The sequence below is a fragment of the Chlorocebus sabaeus genome, chromosome 7, assembly GCF_047675955.1.
Source record: "Chlorocebus sabaeus isolate Y175 chromosome 7, mChlSab1.0.hap1, whole genome shotgun sequence".
NCBI classification, from domain to species: domain Eukaryota; kingdom Metazoa; phylum Chordata; class Mammalia; order Primates; family Cercopithecidae; genus Chlorocebus; species Chlorocebus sabaeus.
Window position 1 is genome coordinate 104,494,218 of NC_132910.1, and position 23,397 is coordinate 104,517,614.

General features: G+C 38.7%; 1 protein-coding gene across 7 annotated transcripts in view; it reads right to left on the minus strand.

Annotated features, from left to right (window-relative positions):
• The window catches only part of RNF175 (ring finger protein 175), a 67,778-nt gene that overhangs the window by 37,183 nt on the left and 7,198 nt on the right, over window positions 1-23,397 (minus strand). For 6 of the 7 annotated variants that reach the window (XR_005238673.2, XR_012093481.1, XM_037993054.2 and 3 more), the window contains exons 2-3: window positions 22,065-22,102; window positions 19,254-19,395 (exon numbers count right to left, since the gene is read on the minus strand). Coding sequence is in view for 5 of the 7 variants with exons in the window: in XM_037993054.2 (XP_037848982.1) it covers window positions 19,254-19,395; window positions 22,065-22,102 (180 nt within the window). In the remaining 2 variants the exon portion in view is untranslated. Of the gene's footprint in view, window positions 1-19,253; window positions 19,419-22,064; window positions 22,103-23,397 lie in introns of all 7 variants that reach the window. The other variant, XM_073017684.1, reaches the window with a different exon arrangement.

Here is a 23,397-nt window from a genome sequence, read left to right on the forward strand (position 1 = left end):
CTGGGAAAAGCAGACAGCTTTAATCAATAGCAATATCCTTTGGTCTTTTATGTTTTCTCGCATTCAGACTAACCACCTGTTATTTGCTCAGAATGAATATAAGGGGAATGGCAAAGAGGTTTTTGTTTCAAGGGTGTACGTTAACTAAGTTTTAGTGACAGCCTGCAGTGCTTTGTTGAAGATTCTGAGTCTGGATCCTGGTTTAGTGGTAGAGTCTTATGATCAGTTAATGAAGTCTGCCAGCAATGTGGCAAGAGTGGTTAGAGCTTGCTTATCGCATATTCATCATTCTGAGTATTAAAAAGGCTGCTGCCATTTGTTTTCTTTACCTTCTCAATCTTCGCAATAGAAAAGGGAGGCTTAGAACAAAAGATCTATGGATATATTGTTGGATCCTTTAAATAGGTCTTGGTGATAATAGTCTAAGGTCAATAACCAAAGCTCTTGGACAGGACTTCAAGATAGAAATGAGAAAGGCAAGGCCACAGCCATTCTTCTTTCAGTGTCAGATAAGAAGACATTTCCCAGGCTCATCATTCTCCTTTGATTGCTCCATCCTCATAAATGATCTGAAGTCTTCTTAGAATTGCTCTGAATCTTCTTTCAGAGAACCCTAGAGTTGTTATCATAGATATGCACTTGAACAAAAACATACACGGAGCAAGTCTGAGGTGAGTATCTGAGGAGTTCGGGAGCAAATCCTATAACTTACATTTTTTTTTTTTTTTTTAACTTCAAGGAATACTTTCAGGGGAAAAAAAGCCTCTTTACTGTTGCCTCCATTTATCAGATAACTGCTTTAATTTTCCATCCTACTTTGTGGGTGTGGAAAATGAATGAGTTAGGACCTTTATGAAACTGATATAAATACACGTACACACATAGGAAAAACAAGCTTTACTTAAGGAAGTAAAATAGTTTTTAAGAGGACCCAAAACCACATGCTAAGTAACCAAGACTCAAGATGTGCTTACTTAAGCATTCAGCAACTTTGACCCTCTGCTATTGACAGTAAAAGTATGCAGCACCATGGCCAGGTGTGGTGGCTCATGCCTGTAATCCCAGCACTTTGGGAGGCTGGGGTGGATGGATTTCTTGAGCTCAGGAGCTTGAGACCAGCCTGGGCAACATGGCCAAACCCTGTCTCTACAAAAATTAGCCAGGCATGGTGGTACATGCCTGTAGTCCCAGCTACTCAGGAGGCTAAGGTAGGAGGACCACCTGAGCCCCTGAGGTCGAGGCTGCAGTGAGTTGGGATCGTGCCACTGCACTGGGTGACAGAGTTAGACCCTGTCTTAAAAAAAAGTGTGTAGCCCCTTAACAAAAATCTCATCAGCATATTGGTCATTTATTTTCTGTAGCTGATTTTGGAGATAGTTCTCTATCATAAATTATGCGTTTGCTGACTTAAAAGTTCACTTCTGGTGAACTTTTAAAGAAGGAAATGGACATGAACTTCATCTTTCAAAGTCTGATCATCTGTTATTTGCATTTTTCATCTATTTTAAGAATTTGATTCATTTTTACATTTTCCCATAAAAATCCTGGAGTTTTTTAAAATAAAAACTTGAGTTGGTTCATTTTAATTCAGTGGAACTATTATGCTCTTATTTTTGTACTTTAGATCTAAACCAAAATATAAGACTAATCAATTTCTTCTAATCCATGGAGTTACAATCCATGATAGTTTGGAGCTATAGCTGGACTATATTTTAATAAAACCAGTTCTCTTCCTATAGATCTATAAGTATGGAAAATTTCTAGAAGACGTCAAATTTCTCTTGATGCCTAGATTTAATTAATAGTGAATAACAATATTCAATGCACAGACATGTTACTTTTAAAAATAGACTTTGGAGATCAAAAAGGAAAAGAAAGCAAAAAATCATTAGAATGTATTATGTATGCAAATATTTTATTTCTTAACTATCTTTAAAATGTAACCCAGCACCATATTTTCTCAATATATGAAGGGAAAGTTCAGAAATTTGCTCTGTGAATTCAATGATTGCATGGGTAGTCATTTTGAAATGAGAGACACATTTCATATCAATTTAAAAGATTCTTTAACAATTTCCAGAGTAGTTAAAAGTTCTCATTTTAAATAGTAACTGCCATATATGAAATGTAGGAATGCTGTCCCTCATAAATAAACACATGAAATATGTGAAATTGAGGCACATACATGCAAAGAAGGAAGCCTGGCATCTGGAACTCATTAATAATGCCACAGGGGTCACCATCTGGGCATGTGTGTATGAAACACATCTGCACTACTGGCAACGGGTAGCTCATGCATCTGGATCACATCACTCACATTCTCCCCAACCACATATCATAGCAGGAGGAATTTCCTGATGAATCAGATGCTGCCCAAAAGTACCATGTTTTTTTTGGGTTGGCCATGCACATAATGAATCTGAAAAGAATTACAGATCAAGCCAAAACAAAGATACCTTTCATTTGTCTAATTGTACAGAATGATGAATGGGCCGTGCAATATTAAAAGAAAGAAGGAAAGAGAGAGAAAGAAAGAAAGGAAAAAAGAGAGAGAGACAGAGGGAGGGAGGGAGGAAGGAAGGAAGGAAAGGAAGGAAGGAAGGAAGGAAGGAAGGAAGGAAGGAAGGAAGGAAGAAAGGAAGAAAACAAGGAAAAAAATAAATAAATTATGTGTGTTCATTTCCTTTGCACTGCAAATCCCAAACTATCTGCAATCATTTGTGTGTGGAGGGTGGTGGGATGGTGGAGGGAGGGCAGAGGTGTGCTCAGAGGTAAGCAGAAAATTGTCATAAAAATAAACAGGAAACAATGCTGCTATCAGTAAAAGCCAATGAAGGAGAGTGTGAATATAAAGCAAGTAGGAAGAAAGTAAGGGCTGGCACGTGGTGACTCATGCCTGTAATCTAGGACTTTGGGAGGCCGAGAGGGGTGGATCAGTTGAGGCCAGAAGTTTGAGACCAGCCTGGGCAACATGGTGAAAGCCCATCTCTACCAAAAATACAAGAATTAGCTGGGTGAGGTGGCACATGCCTGGAATCCCAGCTACTTGGGTGGCTGAGGTGTGAGAGTTGTTTGAACCTGGGAAGCGGAGGTTGCAGTGGGCCAACATTGTGCCACTGCACTCCAGCCTGGCCAACAGAGTAAGACTCTGTCTCAAAGAAAAAGAAGAAGAAAGTATGGAAATGGAATGTTGGCATACAAAGATTCCTTAGATTTTCAGTTGGTTCACTTTTTTAATCTCCACATAAATCTGGATGGCTGATTTTGTTATTTAAACTTTTAAAGGAGATTCTGCAATGTTATGTACATATGTATTTAAGTATGTATGTATTTTTGTCTTGCCTCATTTTAAAAAGATTTGAACAGACACAATGCTTTATTGGCCCAGTAATATTTTCTAGTATTTCATAGCTATTAATAGGCAGGAAGTTTGATTTAAATAGAGCAATGCTTCAATCTGGAAAATTATTTGCACTGTATTGAGGCAAGTTAATAGTGTGTCTGAAACCCAAGTTCTGGGGATGTAGTCATCAGGCCTTCTACTGATTTGTGGAGTAAGAGAAGGATTCTTTTTTGGCACTCTCCTGTCTACCTGCTGCAGATATGGAAAGTAACTGCACATAAAAGAAGGTGGAGAGGGTGATGTTGAATGAAATTTTATTTCCAGTTAAATGCTGTTCAAAGCATTTGGAAATGATTTAACTTTGAGGCTTTGCCTACATCTATAACATATCAAGATTACCAGCTGGAAAGGGAAAAATTCAAATACCCAGATGCTTGGACTATGCTGTGCTAAAAACGTGACTATTTGAAAACACCCAGGTATTTATAGTATCCCACATAAAATAAGAATTTTCTACCTTATTTCCACTTTTGACATCACATAGGAGCCGTTAACATATTTCTATACTTTATTTTCTAAATAAACCATTTCTTTTGCTTTAGGTATTTATAATAAGCTGCTCTGATGTACACAGCTCCTACAGACCACAGAACATAATCTGTCTACACAAATTTAAAGGACCACTTCAGAAGACGGGCATACTTGTTAAAAAGTTGTATCTGAAAATATTCTGAGCTTTTTGAATTAGTCCATGTCCTCTTTAAGTACATGATCTGAATGATGCATAAAAGAATGTGAAAATAATAATCCTTTATAATAAATAATACCTTCAGGGTAAAAATAATATGCATAAATAATAATACATTAAGTGTACAAAGCTTTTACACATATTACTATAAGTGCACTTCCTACTTTTTTTTCTAATTTCCATCCCTTGCTTTTCTGTAAACTCCCATTCCAACAGTAAGTAACCTGGCTGCTATTTACTTAATTGTTCAATTCCTGTATACATACACAGCAGTATGGTAACTGTTAACTTGTATCCCCATGGGGAACAATTTTATCAAGTGGAATACAGTGCTTTTGTGCAGTTCCTATTGCCTTCCTCTTACAGACTCTGTTCATTTCCAAAGTTACTTAGAGAGGGGATGATACTTTTTCCCTCTCTACCCTTCAGTGAGGTTGTTGTCCATATTTTTAAGGCAGTTAGATCCTCTTGCACAGTCTGCATTTCTCCCTGGAATCCCCCAACCTCCTAAATGATTCTTAAACATGTTCGTATTTTAAAGTCCGGTTTTTGTGCTGTACAGGTCTATGACATTTGACAAATGCATAATATATTGTACCCACAAATACAATATTACACAAACTAATTTTACTACTCTAAAATTCCTGACCTATTTATTTTCCTCTCTTCCCCCCAAACCACTGATTGTTTTACTGTCTCTATAGTTTTGTGGTTTTCAGAATGTCATATCATTGGAACCATACAGTATGTAGCTTTTTCATACTGGTTTGTTTCACTATGACTTGTTTCACTAAAGTTCATCCATGTCTTTTCATGACATGATAGCTTATTTCTTTTTATTATTGAATAGTATTCCATTGCATGAATGTACCACAGTTTATTTATCCAGCTTTTAAAGGATATCTTGGTTGCTACCAGTTTTGGGCGATTATGAATAAAGGTGCTTTCAATTTTCAATTTAACTGGGTAAATACCCGGTAGAGTGATTATATAGTAAGCCTCTGTTTAGCTGTGTGGGAGACTGCCAAACAGCCTTCAAAAATAGCTTTACCATTATTTGCATTCCCAACAACGAAAGCTCCTGCTACTACTCCACATTGTCATCAGTATTTGGTATTGTCAATTTTTTGAATTTTAGCTATTCTAATAGGTGTATAGTGTTAACTTATTGCTTTAATTCTCTAATGACACATGATGAGATGATGAGCTCCTTTTTATATGCATATTTGCCATCTGTAAGTTTTCCTTAGTAGGAATTAATTAATTACATGTGTAAATAATTACATAAGTTAATCCAGATCTTTTGCCTTTTTAATGAGTTGTTTTCTTGTGGTTGAGTTTTAAGTATATTTTAAATATATTTAAGTATATTTTGGATACAAGCCCTTTTTCAGATATATGTGTTTGCAAATATTTTCTCCAAGTCTGACTTGTTTTTACATTCTCTCTTTTTTTTTATTTTTTTGAGACGTTGTCTCGCTCCGTCGCCCAGGCTGGAGTGCAGTGGCGTGATCTCGGCTCACTGCAAGCTCTGCCTCCCGGGTTCATGCCATTCTCCTGCCTCAGCCTCCCGAGTAGCTGGGACTACAGGCACCCTCCACCACACCCAGCTAATTTTTTGTATTTTTTAGTAGAGACGGGGTTTCAACGTGTTAACCAGGATGGTCTCGATCTCCTGACCTCATGATCCACCTGTCTCGGCCTCCCAAAGTGCTGGGATTACAGGCTTGAGCCACTGCGCCTGGCTTCATTCTCTTAACAGTATCTTTTCCATAGCAGTTTTTAACTTCAATAAAATCTACCTTATTTATATTTTCTCTGATGGATCATGCTTTTGGTACCATATCTAAAAATGCATCATCAAATACAAGTAGACCTAGATTTTTTTCCTGTGTTATCTTCTCAAAGTCTTATAGTTTTGCATTTTACATTTAGGCCTAAGATCCATTCTGAATTAATTTTTCTAAAAGGTGTATTGTATGTTCTGTGTCTATTTTTTTTTTTGCATATGAAAATCCAGTTGTTCCACAACCGTTTGTTGGAAAGACTATCCTTTCTCTATTGAATTGCCTTTGTCATGGATCAGTTGACTGTATTTATTTGGGGGTCTATTTGTGGGCTCTGTATTCTGTTCCATTGACCTATGTGCCTATTCTTTCACCAGTACCATGCTGTATTTATTACTGCAGCTTTACAGTAAGTCTTGAAATTGGGCACTGTCAGTCCTCCAACTTTGTCTTTCAGTGTTGTATTATCTATTGTAGGTCTTTTGCTTTTCCACATAAACTGTAGAATCAGTTTGTTGATTTACACAAAGTACCTTGCTGAGATTTTAGTTGAGATTGTGTTTAATCTATAGATCAAGTCAGGAAGACTGGACATATTAATGATATTGAATCTTCCAATCTAGGAATATGGAATAATCTTTCCATTAATTTATATCTCTTTTCTCTATATAGATCCTGTACATATTTTGATAGATTTATGCCTAAGTATTTATATTTTTCTGGTGCAACTGTAAATGGTATTGTGTTTTAATTTCAAATTCCAACGGTTCACTACTGGTAACAATCGACTTTCGTATATTTACTTTGTATCTTCCAACCTTGCTATAATCACTTATTATTTCCATGAGTTTATGTTGATTCTTTGAGATTTTCCATACAGATAATCATGTAAGATGGTTTTAATTTTTCTTTCTAATCCGTATAGCTTTTATTTCCTATCTTGCTGCACTAGCAAGGACTTCCCTGTACAATGTGGAATAGAAGTGGTGAGAGAGGACATTCTTTCCTTCTTCCTCATCTTAGAGGAAAATCATCTAGTTTCTCACCATTAAGTATGCTAGTTGTAGGCTTTCCATAGGCCTCTTTATCAAGTTGGGAAATTCCCTTCTATTCCTACTCTGCTGAGAGTTTTACGTGAATGCATGCTGGACCTTGCTAAATGCTTCTGCTACGTCTACTGATATGATCATAGGACTTTCTTCTCTTGCCTCTTGATGAGATTATTTACATGAATTGATTTTTAATTGTTGAGCCAGTCTTTCATATCTGGAATAAATCTCACTTGATTGTGGTGTATAATTCATTTTATACATTGTTGGATTTGATTTGCTAATATTTTGATGAGGATTTTTGGATTTATGTTTTTGAGAGATATTGGTCTACAATTTCCTTTTCTTGTAATGTCTTCATATGGTGAGTCTTGAAATTGGGCAGTGACAGTCATCCCACTTTGTCTTTCTGGTTTTTTTATGAGGGTAATGCTGGCCTCAGTGAATGAATTTGCAAGTACTCTCTCTGTTTCTATTTTCTGGGAGAGATTGTAGAGAACTGGTATCATTTCTTCTTTAAATATTTGGTAGAATTTACCAGTGAAACTATCTGGACTTGGTGCTTCCTTTTTTGGAAAGTTATTAATTATTGATTGAAATTTTAAAATGATATAGGCCTATTCAGTTCATCTATTTCTCCTTGTGTGAGTTTTGGTATAGTTTGCATCTTTCAAAGAATTAGTCCACTTCATCTAATTTATCCAAATTTGTGGGCATAGAATTGTTTGTAGCCTTTTCTTTTTATGTCCATGGGATTAGTAATGATGATCTCATTTTCTTTTCTCTTTTTTTTTAGGGAGACAGGGCCTCACTCTGTGACCCAGGCTGGAATGCAGTGGCACAATCATAGCTCACTGTAACCTCTAACTCCTGGGCTTAAGCAATCCTCTTGCCTTAGCCTCCTGAGTACCTAGGACTACAGGCACGTGCCATGATGCCTGGCTAATTTTCAAATTTTTATAGAGATGGGGTCTCATTATGTTGCCCAGGCTGGTCTTGAACTCTTGGCCTCAAGTGATCCTCCCACCTCAGCCTCCCAAGTGCTGGGATGACAGGTGTGAGTCACTAAGCCTAGCCCAATTTTCTTTAATAATATTAGTAATTTGTGTTTTCTCTCTTTTTTTTTTCTTGGTTAGTCTGGCTAGAGGTTTATTAAATTTATTGATCTTTTCAAAGAACCAGCTTTTGGTTTTATTGTGTTTCCTCTACTGATTTCCTATTTTTAATTTCATTGATTTTTGCCAAAATTTCTATTATTTATTTTCTGTTTGTTGTAGGCATGAATTACTCTTCCTTTTCTAGTTTCCTCAGGCGGATTATTCTTAGATTATTGATTTTAGACCTTTCTTCTTTTCTAACAATGCTATAAATTTCCCTCTAAGCACTGCTTTTGCTGCATCCCAGAAATTTTGAAAAGTTGTATTTTCATTTTCATTTAAATTATTTTAAAATTTCTCTGGAGTTTCTTCTTTGACCCATGTGTTATTTAGTATTGTGTTATTTAATCTGCAAATATTTTGGAATTTTCCATACTATCTTTCTGTTATTAATTTCTAGTTTAATTCATTGTGGTTTGAGAGCATAGATTGTGTAATTCAAATTTATTTTGGAGTCTTTTATGGTTCAGCATGTGGTGTATTTTGGTGAATGTTCCATGTGATGTCAAGAAGAATATATACTCTGTTGTTGTTGGATGAAGTATTCTATAAATGTCATTTAGAGCAAGCTGATGAATGGAACTTTCAGGCCAATTATGTCTTTACCAATTTTATGCCTGCTTGATCTATCAGCTACTAGAAGAGATGTATTAAAATCTTTAACTATAATGGTCAATTTGTTGATTTCTCTTTGCAGTTCTATCAGTTTTTGTCTCATATATTTTGATGCTCTTTTGTTAGATGTACATATTAAGGATATCTTCCTGAATAACTGACCCTTTTACATTATGTAATGCCCTTTCTTTCTTTCTTTCTTTTTTTGAGGCAGAGTCTCACTGTGTTGCCCAGGCTGGAGTGCAGTGGAGAGATCATGGCTCATTGCAGCACTGACCTCCTGGGCTCAAGCAATTTTCCCATCTCAGCCTCTGGAGTAGCTGGGACTACAGGAGTATGCTACTATGCCCGGCTAATTTTTAAATTATTTATAGAGATGGGGTTTCATTATGTTACCCAAGCTGGTTTTGAACTCCTAGGCTCAAGTGATCCTCCCTCCTCACTTGAGCCTCCAAGTAGGTGGGACTACAGGTGCATACCGCTACAACTGGCTATTTTTTTTTTTTTTTTTTGGTAGAGATAGGGTGTCACTTTGTTGCCCAAGCTGGTCTCGAGCTCTTGGCTCAAGCAATCCTCCTACCTTGGGCTCTCAAAGTGCTGGAATTACAGCTATGAGCCACTGTGCCAAGCCAAATGCCCTTTCTTATCCCTGACAATTTTCCTTGTTCTGAAGTCCACTTTGTCTGAAATTAATATAGCTGGTCCAGCTTTCTTTTGATTAGTGTTAGTATGGAATATCTTTTTCCAAATCTTTACTGTTGATATATCTGTAACAACATATAATTGCATCTTGTTTTTGAAAATTAATCCACTCTGACAATCTTTGTGTTTTAATTTTTATATTTAGACCATTCACATTTGAAGTGATTATTGATATAGTTGGATTAATATCTACCATGTATGTAACTATTTTCTATTTGTTGCACTTTCCTTGCATCTCTCTCTCTCTCTCTCTCTCTGCCTTCTCTGGTTTTAACTGGGTATTTTATGAGATTCCATTTTCTCTCCTCAATTAGGCTCCTTTACAATTATTTCTAGTGGTTTCTCTACAGTTTGCAAAATACATTCATAACTAATCCAAGTCCATTCTCAAATAACACTATACACCTTTACTGGTATTATAGGTACCTTATAACGGAAATCTCAATTCCTCCCTCCCATTTCTTATAATACTGCTATCATTCATTGCAGTTATCCATATAACATAATCACCCAATACACTGTTCCTATTTTTACTTTGAACAATTAATCTATTAGAGGAATTAAGAATAAGAAATAGGGCTGGGCGTGGTGGCTCATGCCTGTAATGCCAGTTCTTTGGGAGGCCAAGGTGGGCGGATCATGAGGTCAGGAGTTTGAGACCAGCCTGATCAACATGGTGTAACCCCGTCTCTACTAAAAATACAAAAATTAGCCGGGTGTTGGGGCAGGGGCCTGTAATCCCAGCTACTCAGGAAGCTGAGGCAGGAGAATCGCTTGAACCCGGGAGGTGACGGGTACAGTGAGCCGAGATCACACCATTGTACTCCAGTGACAGAGTGAGACTCCGTCTCAAAAGAAAAAAAGAAAGAAAGAAAGAAAGAAAAAGTTTTATTTTATCTCTATTTATTCTTTCTCTGACACTCTTTCTTTATGTAGATTATCTGAGTTTCTGGCCTAAATGACTTTACTTCTTTCTGAAGAACTTTTAAAAAACATTTCCTACAGGTCAGAACTACTGGTAATGAATTCCTCATTTTTTGTTTGCCTGATAAAGTCTTTATTTCTCTTTTACTTTGAAGTGAATTTCTCTGGATATAGAATCCTAGATTGCTGGGATTTTTTCTTTCAATACTTTAAATATTTTACTTCACTTTCTTCTTGTTTGCATGGTTTGTTTTTTCCCCTCTCTGGCTGCTTTTAAGGTTTTCTCTTCATCTTTGGCTTTCTGTAATGTGAATTTGATATACCCAGGTATAGATTTCTTGGTATTTACCCTACTTGGTGTTCTCTGAGTTTCTTGGATTTGTGGTTTGGTGTCTCCTTAATCTTGAAAAATTATTGGTCATTATTATTTCAAATATTTTTTCAGTTCCATTATCTCTTTCTTCTCCTTTTGCTATTCCAGTATGTGTATGTTATATTTTTTGAAAATGTTCCATAGTTCTTAGATATTCTGTTCTATTTTTTCACTCTTTTTTTCTCTTTGCATCTCATTTTGGGACGTTTCTACTGACATTATCTTCACGTTTACTGATTCCTTCCTCAGCTTCATCCAATCTATTGATGAGGCCATTCAAGACATTCTTCCTTTCTGGTACCATTTTTTTTTTGTTTTATTTTTAGCATTTTAAAAGGTTCTTTGTAAGTTTCCACTTCTCTGATTACATTACCCATCTATACTTGGATGTTGTCTACTTTTTCCATTAGAGATCTTAGCATATTAGCCATCATTAAGTTTTATTTTATTTTTAACTGAAAAATAATAATTGTATATATTTATGAAGTACAATGTGATGTTTCTGTACATGTATACATTGTGAAATGATCAAATCAGGCTAATGAGCATATCTATCACCTCAAATATTTATCATTTTTTTGCAGTGAGAACATTTAAAATCTTCTCTTAGCTATTTTGGGACATATAATACATTAATGTTAACCCTACAGTCACCACGCTGTGCAATAGAATGCCAGAACTTATTCCTCATATCTAACTGAAACTTTGTACTTGTTTACCAATATCTCCCCTTTCCCCATCTACCCACCCTCCTATGGCTTCTGGTAACCACCATTCTACTCTACTTCTGTGAGTTTGACTTTTTAATCATAATTATTTTAAATTCCTGGTCTGATAATTCCAAAATCTCTGCCATATCTAAGTCTGGTTCTTTGTCTCTTCAGACTGTGTTTTTTTTTCTCCTACTAGCATGACTTGTAATATTTGGTTGAAAAGCAGACATGATGTATTAAGTAATGGAAGCTGAGATAAACAGACCTTTAGTGTGAAGTTTTATATTAATTTGGCTAGGAGTTGGGCTGTGTTTAATGTTTGCTGTAGTTGTAGGTATCAAAGCCTTCAATTTCCACTAGTGTCCTTGTTTCTGTCTCTGCTGTTGTCTTTGGGTTTCCCTAAACATTCCTTCTTATATAGAGTCTAAGGCTTGCAGCTCTTTCAGCTCTAACCTTCGGCTATTACACTGGACACCTATTGATGTGGTGGCAGGGTATAAGGGTAGTGGGAGCATTCTGTTATCATATGGTTAAGTCTCTTTCAGGCCTGTGTCCCTGGGGTGGCCTTTACAAGTGTTTCTCAACTATTTTGTTTCTCCTTAGGTGACACGGGAAGGCTAGACGAAGCTGGAGTTGGGTTATTTCTCTCCCCTCATATTGGACGAGGCTCTTATCAATCTTTTCCCTTGCTGTGGTAGGCCTTGTTATGGAGAACATTCTGGATCTGGTTCAAAGTGGTCACCTTTCCCCTCCCCTGCTGGAAGCATGAGAACACTTCTTGGGTTTTCATCATAGGAACCTGGTGGGGTAGCTGGAGGTAAAACCTAAACAAAATGTGGGGTCCCTGACTGTGGCTCCCAGGAGTTTCTCACTCTCACACTACTTTGTGCACTGCTTCCAGCAATCCTTCAGAGTTACTACATTTGAATGTATGGCCTTGTCGCTTCTGCTTTCAGGAAGGAGATCTCAGCTATGATTTCCTGCATTCACCTGTCTCTCTCGATTTTGAGGTGGTGGTTTTCCCTGTGACCTCAATTCTCTGACAGGTCTAAGAAAAGTCATTGATAATCAGTTTGGCCAGTTTTTTTCTTGTTGTAAGATAAAAGTGCTGACTTCCAAGTTTTTTATATGTTGGAGTTGAAACCAGAAGTCCTTCCTATTTTTAAAAATTTCATCATTTTAAATATCAGGAAACAAAGGCTCCTTGTGGTTAAATAAGTAGCTAGAATCTTCCTATTTCTAAGCCAGTACTCTTTCCTTTCACCGTCCTGCCACATTAGGTTGGTGCAAAAGTAATTGCTATTTTTGCTATTAAAAGTAATGGGAAAACCACAATTACTTTTGCACCAACCTACTATATCTCACAAAATCAGCCCAGGTAAATGTCCTCAGAAAAACATGAGACTGAATAGCTGGGCATGGAGGCTTACGCCTGTAATCCCAACACTTTGGGAGGCCAGCCAAGGCAGGCAGATCACCTGAGGTCAGGAGTTCGAAACCAGCCTGGCCAACATAGTGAAACCCTGTCTCTATTAAAATAAAAAAATTAGCTGGGCGCAGTGTCAGGCACCTAAAATCCCAGTTACTTGGGAGGCTGAGGCAGGAGAATCTCTTGAACCTGGGAGGCGGAGGTTGCAGTGAGCCAAGATTGCACCACTGCACTCCACCTGGAGTGAGACAGAGTGAGACTCTGTCACAAAAAAAAACAAAACAAAAAAAAAAAAGCATGAGGCAGAATAGAAGGGGTGGCAAGGCAGGATAAGCAGATGTACTGCTTTGTAAGTCAATGGTTGAGCATTCTCTCTAGTTTTACAAAAGTATCCAGAAAAGGATTCTTTTATTAGCAATCTGCTTTTACAGCATATGATTACGTTTGCACAAATGTTATATACAAACAGTATCTCTTGGATGTTTTTGGAGTCAACTAATCGTATTGAACATTTATTATGGATCAGTCACTGTACTTGAAATTCAAAGATATTTAGTGAGCTTGTTCTTGATATGAGAGCAAATAACTAGTAAGGTTGAATTCTAGCCTCTCTGCAACTAATTAGTTATATGCCTTTGGCCAAGGTTTTTAATTTCTCTGAACTATATTTCACAAAGGGGATAAAAAATAATTACCTCTCAAGGTAACTGAGGTAAAGTACAGAAAGCACTTATCACAGCTGTAATAATAATAGTAATTTACATATAAATTTATATATAATAATTTTATGTATAATTATGAGTATTATGGTAATTATAATATATATAAATATGCTACTAATATTGATAGAGGTTACAATATCAAGTCATAGAGATAAATTTCACTATATAGTCCCTTGTAGAAAAGAGCCAGCAATGTTGTGAATCTTATAAACATGTTCAAAGCTCTCAGTAGCTAGTCTTATACAAGCCAAGAAAAACAATTAAAAACTAGGTTCTCTCTGGATGATAGGGCAATTTAGATCAGCATTTATGCACACATGTGTGTCAAATTCCATCCCAAATACTTTAAATTCAGTAGTGTATTAGGCAGTGGGTTTTTTTGATATTGTTCACCCAAGTATAAGAAAGCTGGAAACCAGTGTTAGAATAAGCTAGTGGTACTCTAGGAACAATTTCCAGCTCAAATGGTTGCAAACATCACCAAGAGTGCCTGAAATGGCTGTGCTCTGATGACCACTCTGGAGTTGAATCCCCAAGAAGGGATGCAAAGCATGGGGCAAAGTCAAGGCTGCAGCATGGGAAAGCCTGGCCTCTCATCTTGAGCCACAGATTGAGTAGCCCCTCAACAGAGACATGCAGGGGAATGGGACTACTCAACCTGTTCCTTTGGGATGATACCAATAATTAGACGAATTGATGCGCAAAGACGTAGAATATATTCCAGAGACCAACCAAGTCTATGAGCTAACTCAGCAGTCTCAAGGCACCATGAGACCTGAATCTGTCCTTGACTATGGTGGGGGCGACTTTATGCAGGCTCCTGGCTTTGTCAAAGTGCTAGACAGGATCACCATGATCATTATCATCATGAGAGGCATGATCACAGGCACCTGGTCACCTCCAAGGTGATCCTTAGGACTACAGAGCCCCACTGGGTAGCCATAAAACATAGAAGCTGTGTGACAGAGGGACATAGAAATAGCAACCTTAGAGAGCAAAAGTGGGGTGACTAAAGGAATCAGGGGGAGGTGGCAGTCAAAAGCAAGTCCCTGGAGAGGCATTGCAGGTAGCACAGCTTGTGCAGTTAGCAACAGGAAACAACTCAGATGACTCCAGCTAACCAACAGAGGTCAGGGTCCAGGGTGTCCACCTAGTCCAATGTAGCTGAGTCATCTACGGTCAGACCCTTCCATGGCCACAAGTCCTTAAAGGGGATTCTGAGGCATAAGCAGGTCTGTCTTTGGCCAGGTAGAGCCAAAGTGCTTCAATACAGGACAAGGATGGTCTTTGTGCATATGCCACCTCAAAAATCATCAAATCTGGCCAGGCGCAGTGGCGCATACCTGTAATCCCAGCACTTTGGGAGGCCGAGGTGGGTGGATCACCTGAGGTTAGGAGTTTGAGAACAGCCTGGCCAACATGGTGAAACCCCATCTCTACAAAAAAATACAAAAATTAGCCGGATGTGGTGGCGGGCACCTGTAATCCCAACTACTTGGGAGGCTGAGGCTGGAGAATCACTTGAATGTGGGAGGCGGAGGTTGCAGTGAGCCAAGATCGCACCATTGCACTCCAGCCTGGGCAACAAGAGCAAAACTCCAACTCAAAGAAAAAAAAAATCATAAAATGAAAATGTTGCAGGAGTGGTACGACACAGTGCGAGTCAAGGGCTCCTGGAGCATTGTTTCCTTTCAAGGTCAGGGGGCTTCTTATGCAAAATCCACACCTCTGTTACTATGAAAAAAGAACATTTTTTTTCTACATCAACCCAGAGATAATGATTAATTATAAAGAAAGAATGAATAAGGCTATGAACTGATTCCTTATGAATCCAGGTTTCTTCCTACATGAGGACTCTAGAAATTTTATCTTAGATACTTCCATTTTGCAGATAAGGAAACCATAGTTAAGATATATTTAAATAGCTTTTCTTTGATATGAGTGAAGTACTAGCGAGGTTTGATTCTAGTTTCATTCACTTAAAAACATTATCCAAGTGCAATATAAAGGGTGTTTATTTTAATTGATAAGACAGTGGTGACATGGCAGAAAATGGATACATTTGCTTTAAAACAATAAAATGAGATTCCCCTTTCTAAAGAAAATGTTCAAAATTGCCTAAACTTAAATATAATACAGAACTCAAAAGAATTCCTTTAGACCCTGTACTATATAGGAAATAAATTCTATGACAGGTAATAATAAAATAATCTATTGGTCTAAGTCAACACTTCATGTGTTGCAGGCAAGCTGAGTCTCTCAGGCTCTATAATGGCCATTCCAAGACCCAGAACCATGTAGAATGTTAATTGAGGACCTTCTCCCTTTTCAACACTTCTACATTTAGTCCATGTTTGAATCTAAATCAGAGGATTTTAAAGTGTGGTTCCAGGACTGGCAGCCTCAACATTACCAGCACCATGAGGCAATTTGTTAGACAAGCAAATTCTTGGGTCACTATTGAATCAGAAACTCTACGGACAGGACCTGGGAACTTGATTTAACAAGCTTTCTAGATGATTCTGATGCACCCTGCTCTAACCATTGAGAACTACTGCTGTAAACATTGCGATGGCAAAGTCTCAGGCCCAACAAGGCCCACAGTATGACTCTCAGACCCTGGTGGTGAACATGCTTGAATGAGATTGGCCTGTGAAAATGAAATCTGGCTCCATGTTGCTGAGGTCAATGCAGTGTGTGCATGAACACATTTCCATGGATATGCAAACCATTAATGCCAAGATAGTTTACTACTAATGAAACAACATTAGAGTGTCTTAGTCCATTTTGTGCTGCTATACTAGAATATGACAGATTGGGCAATTTACAACGAAAAGAAATTTATTTCTCACAGTTCTGGGGGCTCAGAAGTCCAAGATTGAATGGCTGGCATCTGGTGAGGGCCATCTTGCTGCATCATCTTATGGCATAAGACAAGAGGGCCAGAGAAAGCGAGAGAGAGAAAAGGTGGCTGAACGTATCCTTTTATAAGGAACCTACTCCTGCAATAAAGGCATTAGTCCATTCATGAAGGCAGAGCCCTCATGACCTAATTGCTTCTCATTAGGCCCCACCTCCCAACACTGTTGCATTGAGTATTATGTTTCCAACACATGAACTTTGGGGGACACTCGAACCATAGCATTCTGCTCTGGCTCCAAATTCATGTTTTTCTCACACATAAAATACATTCATTCCGTCCCAATTGCCCCAAATTCCTAACTTGTTCTGGTGAAAGTCTAGGGTCTCATCTAAATCAGATATGGGTGAGACTCAAGGCATAATTCATCCTGAGGCAAATTCCCCTCTAGCTGTGAGCCTGTGAAATTAACAAGTTCTCTTCCTCCAAAATACAATGATAGGTCAGGCAGAGGATAGACATTCCCATTCCAAAAGGGAGAAATAGGCAAGAAGAAAGGAGTAACAGGCCCCAAACAAGTCTAATACTCGACAAGGTAAACAATACTAAATCCTAAGACTTGAGGATAATCTTCTTTGACTCCATGTCCTACTTTCTGGGCATACTGATGTAGGGTTTGGAACCCTGAGGCCTCAGGAACAGCCTTGCCCCCATGGCTTTGCTAGGCTTAGCCCACATAATTCTCACAGGTTGGAATCTCATGTCCATATCTCCTAGGCTCGAGTTGCATGCTGCATGCCCATAGCTCTCCTGGGCTGGAGTTGCATGCTTGTAGTTGTATAGTTCTAGGACTTGGGGGCATCCCCACCTTGAAGGACTCCCCTAGGCCTAGTGAGGACTCTCTGTTATGGCCGTGACTCCACACTTCTGCTGGGCATTGACCTCCTAGGCGCTCTCTGTGGCAGCTCTACCCCAAGACAAATCTTTGCCTAGGCCCTCTGGTTGTCCGCAACATCCTTTGAAATCTAAGTGGAGGCTGCCATGGCCTTACAGCATGTGCCTACAGAATTAGCGCCACCAAAGTTTATAGCTTGTACCTTCCAGAGCAGCAGGTTGAGCTGCACCTGGGCTCCCTGGAGCCACAGCTGAAGCAGCCAAGGAGAGTGATGCTGGAATTCAAGGAGCAGAGTCCTGAGGTGGCTCTGCTCACTGGTCCTGTGTAGAGCACACTGGGGAGTCACCCCAAACCATTCTGCTCTCCTGGAGCCCTGGGCCTGTGATGAGAGAGGCAGCCTTGAAGGTCACTGAAATGCCTTCAGGGTCATTTTCCTGTTGTCTTGATTACTTGCACCTGGCTTCCTTCTGGCTGTGTTAATCCCCTTTATCAAAGGGTCGCTTGGCTGCACCCTTGCAAACCTTTTTATTCTTTACGTAGCCAGGCTGTGAGTTTTGCAAATTTTATATTGCTTCTCTTTTACTTATAAATTCCATCTTTAAATCATTTATCTCTTCTTTCATTTTACTATATGCAGTTAAAAGCAGCCATGCAGGTCCTTCAATATATTGCTTAGAAATTTCTTTCACCAGCTATCCTGGTTCATTGCTCTTAAATCTGCCTTCCATAAAGCCCTCCAGCATGGACACAGTTAAGCCAAGTTCTTTCTGACTTTATAATGAGGATGGCCATTACTTCAGTTTCCGATACCTTGTTCCTCATTTCTGTCTGACACCTCAGGAGAATGGCTTTTACTGTTCATATTTTTACTAATATTCTGACTATGACCACTTAAGTAATCTCTAAAAAGTTTCAGCCTTTCTCTATAGTTCTTTTCTTCCTCTGAGCCCTAACCAGACTCGTCTTTCATACTCCATTGTTACAGCAAGACCAGCTGTTTCTAGCTTGTTCCTTCAAACTCTTCCAGCCTCTGCCCAATTACACAGTTCCAAAGCTGCTTCCCCATTTTCAGGCATTTGTTATAGTAACAGACCCACTTCTTGGTACCAATTTTCTTTCTTAGTCTGTTTTGTGCTGCTATAACAGAATACTACAGACTGGGTAATTTATAATAAACAGCAATGTATTGCCTCATGGTCTGGAGGCTGGAAAGTACAAGACAGAGGGGTTTGCATCTTGCAAGGGACTTCTTGCTGTGTCATCTCACGGCAGAAGGTGAGAGGGAAGGAGAGAATGAGAGAGAAAATGGGCCCACATTCATATTTTTATAATAAACCCACTCCCACAAAATCTATGGCATTAATCTATTCACAAGGGCAGAGCCCTTATGGCCAAATCACCTCTTATTAGGCCCCACCTCCCAGCACTGTTGCATTGGGGATTACATCTCCAACACAAGAACTTTGGGGGATACCTTCAAACCACAGCAGACAGCCTAAACCATTTCTTTTGGCTATTCCTAATCCTTCTTTTCCTGGACTATTGGCAGACGTTGTTCATGCATGAAAGGAAAACTGGTTTACTTAAACCAGGATTTCTCAGTCTTGGCAACATTGACATTTTAGGCCAGAAAATTTTTGTTGTAGGGAGCTGTTCTGCATTGGAGGATGTTTACCAGCATCCCTGGTCTCTATCCACCAGGTGCCAGTAGCAACTCCCCTCCCCATCTACACCCCCCACAAGTCTTGACAGTCAAAAATGTTTCCAGACATTGCCAAATGTCTCCTGGTAGTAAAATTGCAGCTGGTTGAGAACCACTGACTTAAACCAAGGCAGTTCCTTCAAAGTGGTAACCAAGGGAGAATGTGTCCTGGAAAAAAACAATCAAGCTGATACAAGCTGGAGCAGGCTCCCAGCAGCTACAGGGGTGACTCACATTGTAGGATCGACCATGCCTCTGTCTCCACTGAACCAGCACTATCTGGGCAATGACCAGAATGCAGAGGAAGATCAAGATCATTTCCACGTGCATGGATTCGTGGCCCCGGTGCATCTTGTACATCCTCTCCTGCTGCAGGCTGGAACCGGCAAATGAGGTCATCTGAAAAAGCCCTCAACCTTGTGCATTTAGCAAAAAAAAAAAAAAAAAAAAACCAACAACAAAAAAAACAACAACAAACAAAAACAAAACAAAACAAAAAAACGGGTTTGGCTCACAAAAAGCAACAGGGGGTTTCAAAGGTAAGAGTTGGTAAGTTTTGATTGTAAAGTTTTTCTTGTTTTCTTCCCTTTCCCTAGATCTGGAGAAGGAGCAGCTGGGAGGAGGAGCCTGACTCTCTTAGTAAAACCAGTTCCTTTGCTTTCCCATGTGGTTGGCCTCAGCCTTGTCTTTTAAGTTAAGTGATGGGGCTAAAAAAACTAATGAGCCCCAGGAAGACCTGGGTTCCAGTCCCTGATCTGCCATTTCATTGCCTCACAACCTTGGGGAAGTCATTTATCCTCTCTGAGCCTCAGTTTCCTCATTTGCAAATTTCAAATAACCATCCTTCTGTAACTGACAAGGTTGTTGTAAGACTATAAAGCACATGTTATTGTATTTGTATGTACATGAGGAATAATTATTATTGAGCTGCATCATATGAAACGTCAATTTTTGAAAGTCAAAAACAGTCCAATGTTGGTAATTTTAAATCATTTGCTACTATTTCAAGTAAAAGGATACCCTGCAGATGGTGCTTATGCCAGAGGAGAGAATATTATCCATGGGGCCATGGAAAGCTTTTGAATGAGTTGTATAAATTGTTACAGAACTATTATATAGAGAAAGAATAGGCTTAAGTATTATCTTAGACACGCACAAACATTCCTGTGATGGCTGAACGTTACCGTTTTAGTTGGATGCTTAGTTTTGCACAATTGTAGAGAAAATCAACAAAATACTTTGTCACCTGGTTTAACGTTCTGGAGTAGCCTCGATGAGAACCTAGAGCAGTGGTTCTTGACCTTGTCTGTAAGTTAGGAATCACTAGGAAGCTTTAAAAAAAACCTTAACCCCCCATATGCAGATCAATTAGATGACCATTTCTGGGTGTTAGGGGGCTGAACTGCACCCTCTCGAAATTCATACACTGATGTCCTGGTCCCCTGTACTTCAACACACCAACCCAAACCTGCCAGCACTTTAATCTTGGACTTTCAGCCTCCAGAACTGCGAGAAAATAAATTCCTGATTTTTAAGCCACCTATTCTGTGGTATTTTGTTATGGTATTCCTAGCAAAGTAATACAGATTTGCAGGATGGGATATGACATCAGGAATTTTTCAGGCATCCCATGTGATTTTAAGGGGCAGCCTAGAGGAAGGAACCATGAGCCTAGAGGAAGAGAAAGAGGCCCAAGGTCAAGATGAGTGAACACGGGGAAAAATTATGAATGCTGTCAGTTACTTTCTGAATACTGGTTATCATTACCATTCATCCCTAGTGTGGCACCATCAGTCACAAAATCTCTTAAATTTTCCACTTACATCTGGTTACAGGATGCAGTTAGCTAGTGTACCACCCAGAAAACACCGCAGGTAACAGTCTGTGCCATGAGATAGTGACCTTTTAAAGGCACTTGATGGGTATGCGGGTTGAGTTCTCTTCCTCTGCCAGCATTTCTACAGCTACTCCAAAGAGCAGTGAATGCCTCAGAAAAGGGTCTCATCCAAATCCCAAGGGTGCCCCCTGCTGGAAAAGGTGTGGAAATCAGCCCACAGAGCCCAGTAAATACTCCTGCTGAAGTTCAGTTTCTTTGAGAGGGATTCTCAGAATGTCAGTGCTGGAAGTTACCATAGATGGAATGAATCTCCTTCATTTATCAAATGACGAAGCTGAAATCCATATTGGGTAAGCAACTTGAATAAAATTACATGGCTCTTAGTCTCTCTATTGGAAGCTGAGCTCAGGAGACAAGAATGATTTCTAGAAGCTCATTTAAACAAACAAACAAACAAAAAACCGAACTTGTTCCCCTGAAGAAATGGGAAGAAAAATGAAAAACTACAAGTGCTTAGTTGTGGTTTATACAGCTCCAAATCTAAAATAGCTTTTTAATATTCTATATAATTAACAGACTTTGAACTTAGGGCATATAGATAAAAGAGTGACTTCATCATCAGTCTAAAATAGCACTTGCATAGATATAAAATACACTTTATGAGATTATTAATCTATTATATCAGATTAATCTATTATAAAAATGCATCTCAAATTGGTTAGCCTATGTTGAAGTATTTTGAAAAGTATATATTGGTGTACAAATGTAGTATTTTCTTTTTTGAGTAGGAATGCATCCAAAATTGACTCCTGTAATACAAAAAAGGAGGAGCTTTTCATTCTTATTTCACTTCATGTGGCGCTCACAGGGCCCAATGGCCCTACAGTATGTACCAGAACACAGGGGCAATGGTGTAGGAACAAAACCAGTGTATCTTGTGCCTAAAATAAATAGTAACTTGACACAGCCATATTTTGAAGGATATATTAATCCAGTTTTGTGGGACTGCATGATCTTTTCCTACAGATCATGCTGTAGAAAATAGATGAAATCCATGTGTTTTGGTCTATAGTATTTGTGCATCCTACCCCATCTTCTCTATCCTGGAAAATTTACAAATAAAATTATGACTTCATTCAATTTCTCAACTGTTAAGATAAAAATCTAATTTTTAGCAAAACAACTCTTAAAAAATACTAATTACTTACTTCCACGCATCTTCTGCAGAAAGCTTTGTATGAGAGATCTGAAAAACACAAAAAGGGCCCTTATCAAAAAACATCCTTGTTTTCTTGTTTTTTCTGTTAAAACCAAGACCATGTTGAAACCCAGACCATGAAAAATAACAGCATCACATGGTATTTGAATAATTTGTGATAAAAGTCCTAGTAAAATAATTTGCTTACAGAACTAAAACAACACGAAACAAACAAACAAACAAAGAATAATCAGGTCACTATTAATAAATATTTGATCCTGTTCCTGGATCAGAGAATCAGATGAGGCTCCATTTCAATAGTTCTGTTTTGGCAAATCAGTCAAAGTTACAGAGAGTGGTCTCCCAACAGGCCATGCTACTCTGGCTTCTAGGATATGAAGTGTGAGTCTGAGCATCCCTAAAAAACATCTGTTTTGCTGATATCTTAAATGATTGCATTGAGTAAGTATCTCCAATCTCAGTGAGTAAATATCATTTCCAAGTTCAAAGTTTCAGAGAGAGAGCTGACCAGAGGCTCCGCTGATTTGGAGCATTCTTACATTCTCCTGCTAAGAAGGCATCGTTACTGACCCCAGGAAAGGGAGTAATCTGGGCTTGTTGCCTTACAAATTGAGCTGGAAAGCACAGAGATCATCTCCAGAACTGTGCTTTCTGGATGACCTACAGAGTCCACCTATGGACTACCTTTTCTAGATTATTGCTAACCCACTACATTTGGTCATTTGACACCTTTAAGGCCAATCATTGGAAAGACATAATCGTGTAACTTTGAGGGAGAGCACAGAAGAGCAGACAGCCAATGTTTTTGCCCCCAAAGTAGAACTTAGCAGAAAGGGACCTGTGGAACAAAGGAGGAGATTCACGCAGCTTGATTACCTGAGGCTTGCTTTATTCTTGAAACTCAACACTTGAGCCCAGCTGTTGTGACCTCCATTTGAATACTAGGGACCCACCTGGTGGGATCACCTGGGGACAGAGAGCCATTGAGAAGTTGCCAGTATTATCTCCTGTGTCATCCCCTTCTTCTTTCCTGGCATCACCCAGAAAGGTCCTGGCATTGTGCAAATACTGCCTAAACTTATACTTTTCTATTTCATCCAAAGCTTTGTTCTCTCTTAAATGTGTGAAAGAAAATCTTAAAAGTACTAGAAGAAAACATGAGTAAACATGTTTATAATTCTGCAGTGGAAAAGGCATTTTTAAGTATAATGTAGAGCCCAGAAATTATAAAGTTAAAAAAATGACAGATTTTGAGGACATTTAAAATAAAATGCATTATAGTCCTCAATATTTGAAAGACAAATTGAACTGGGGAAAGCATA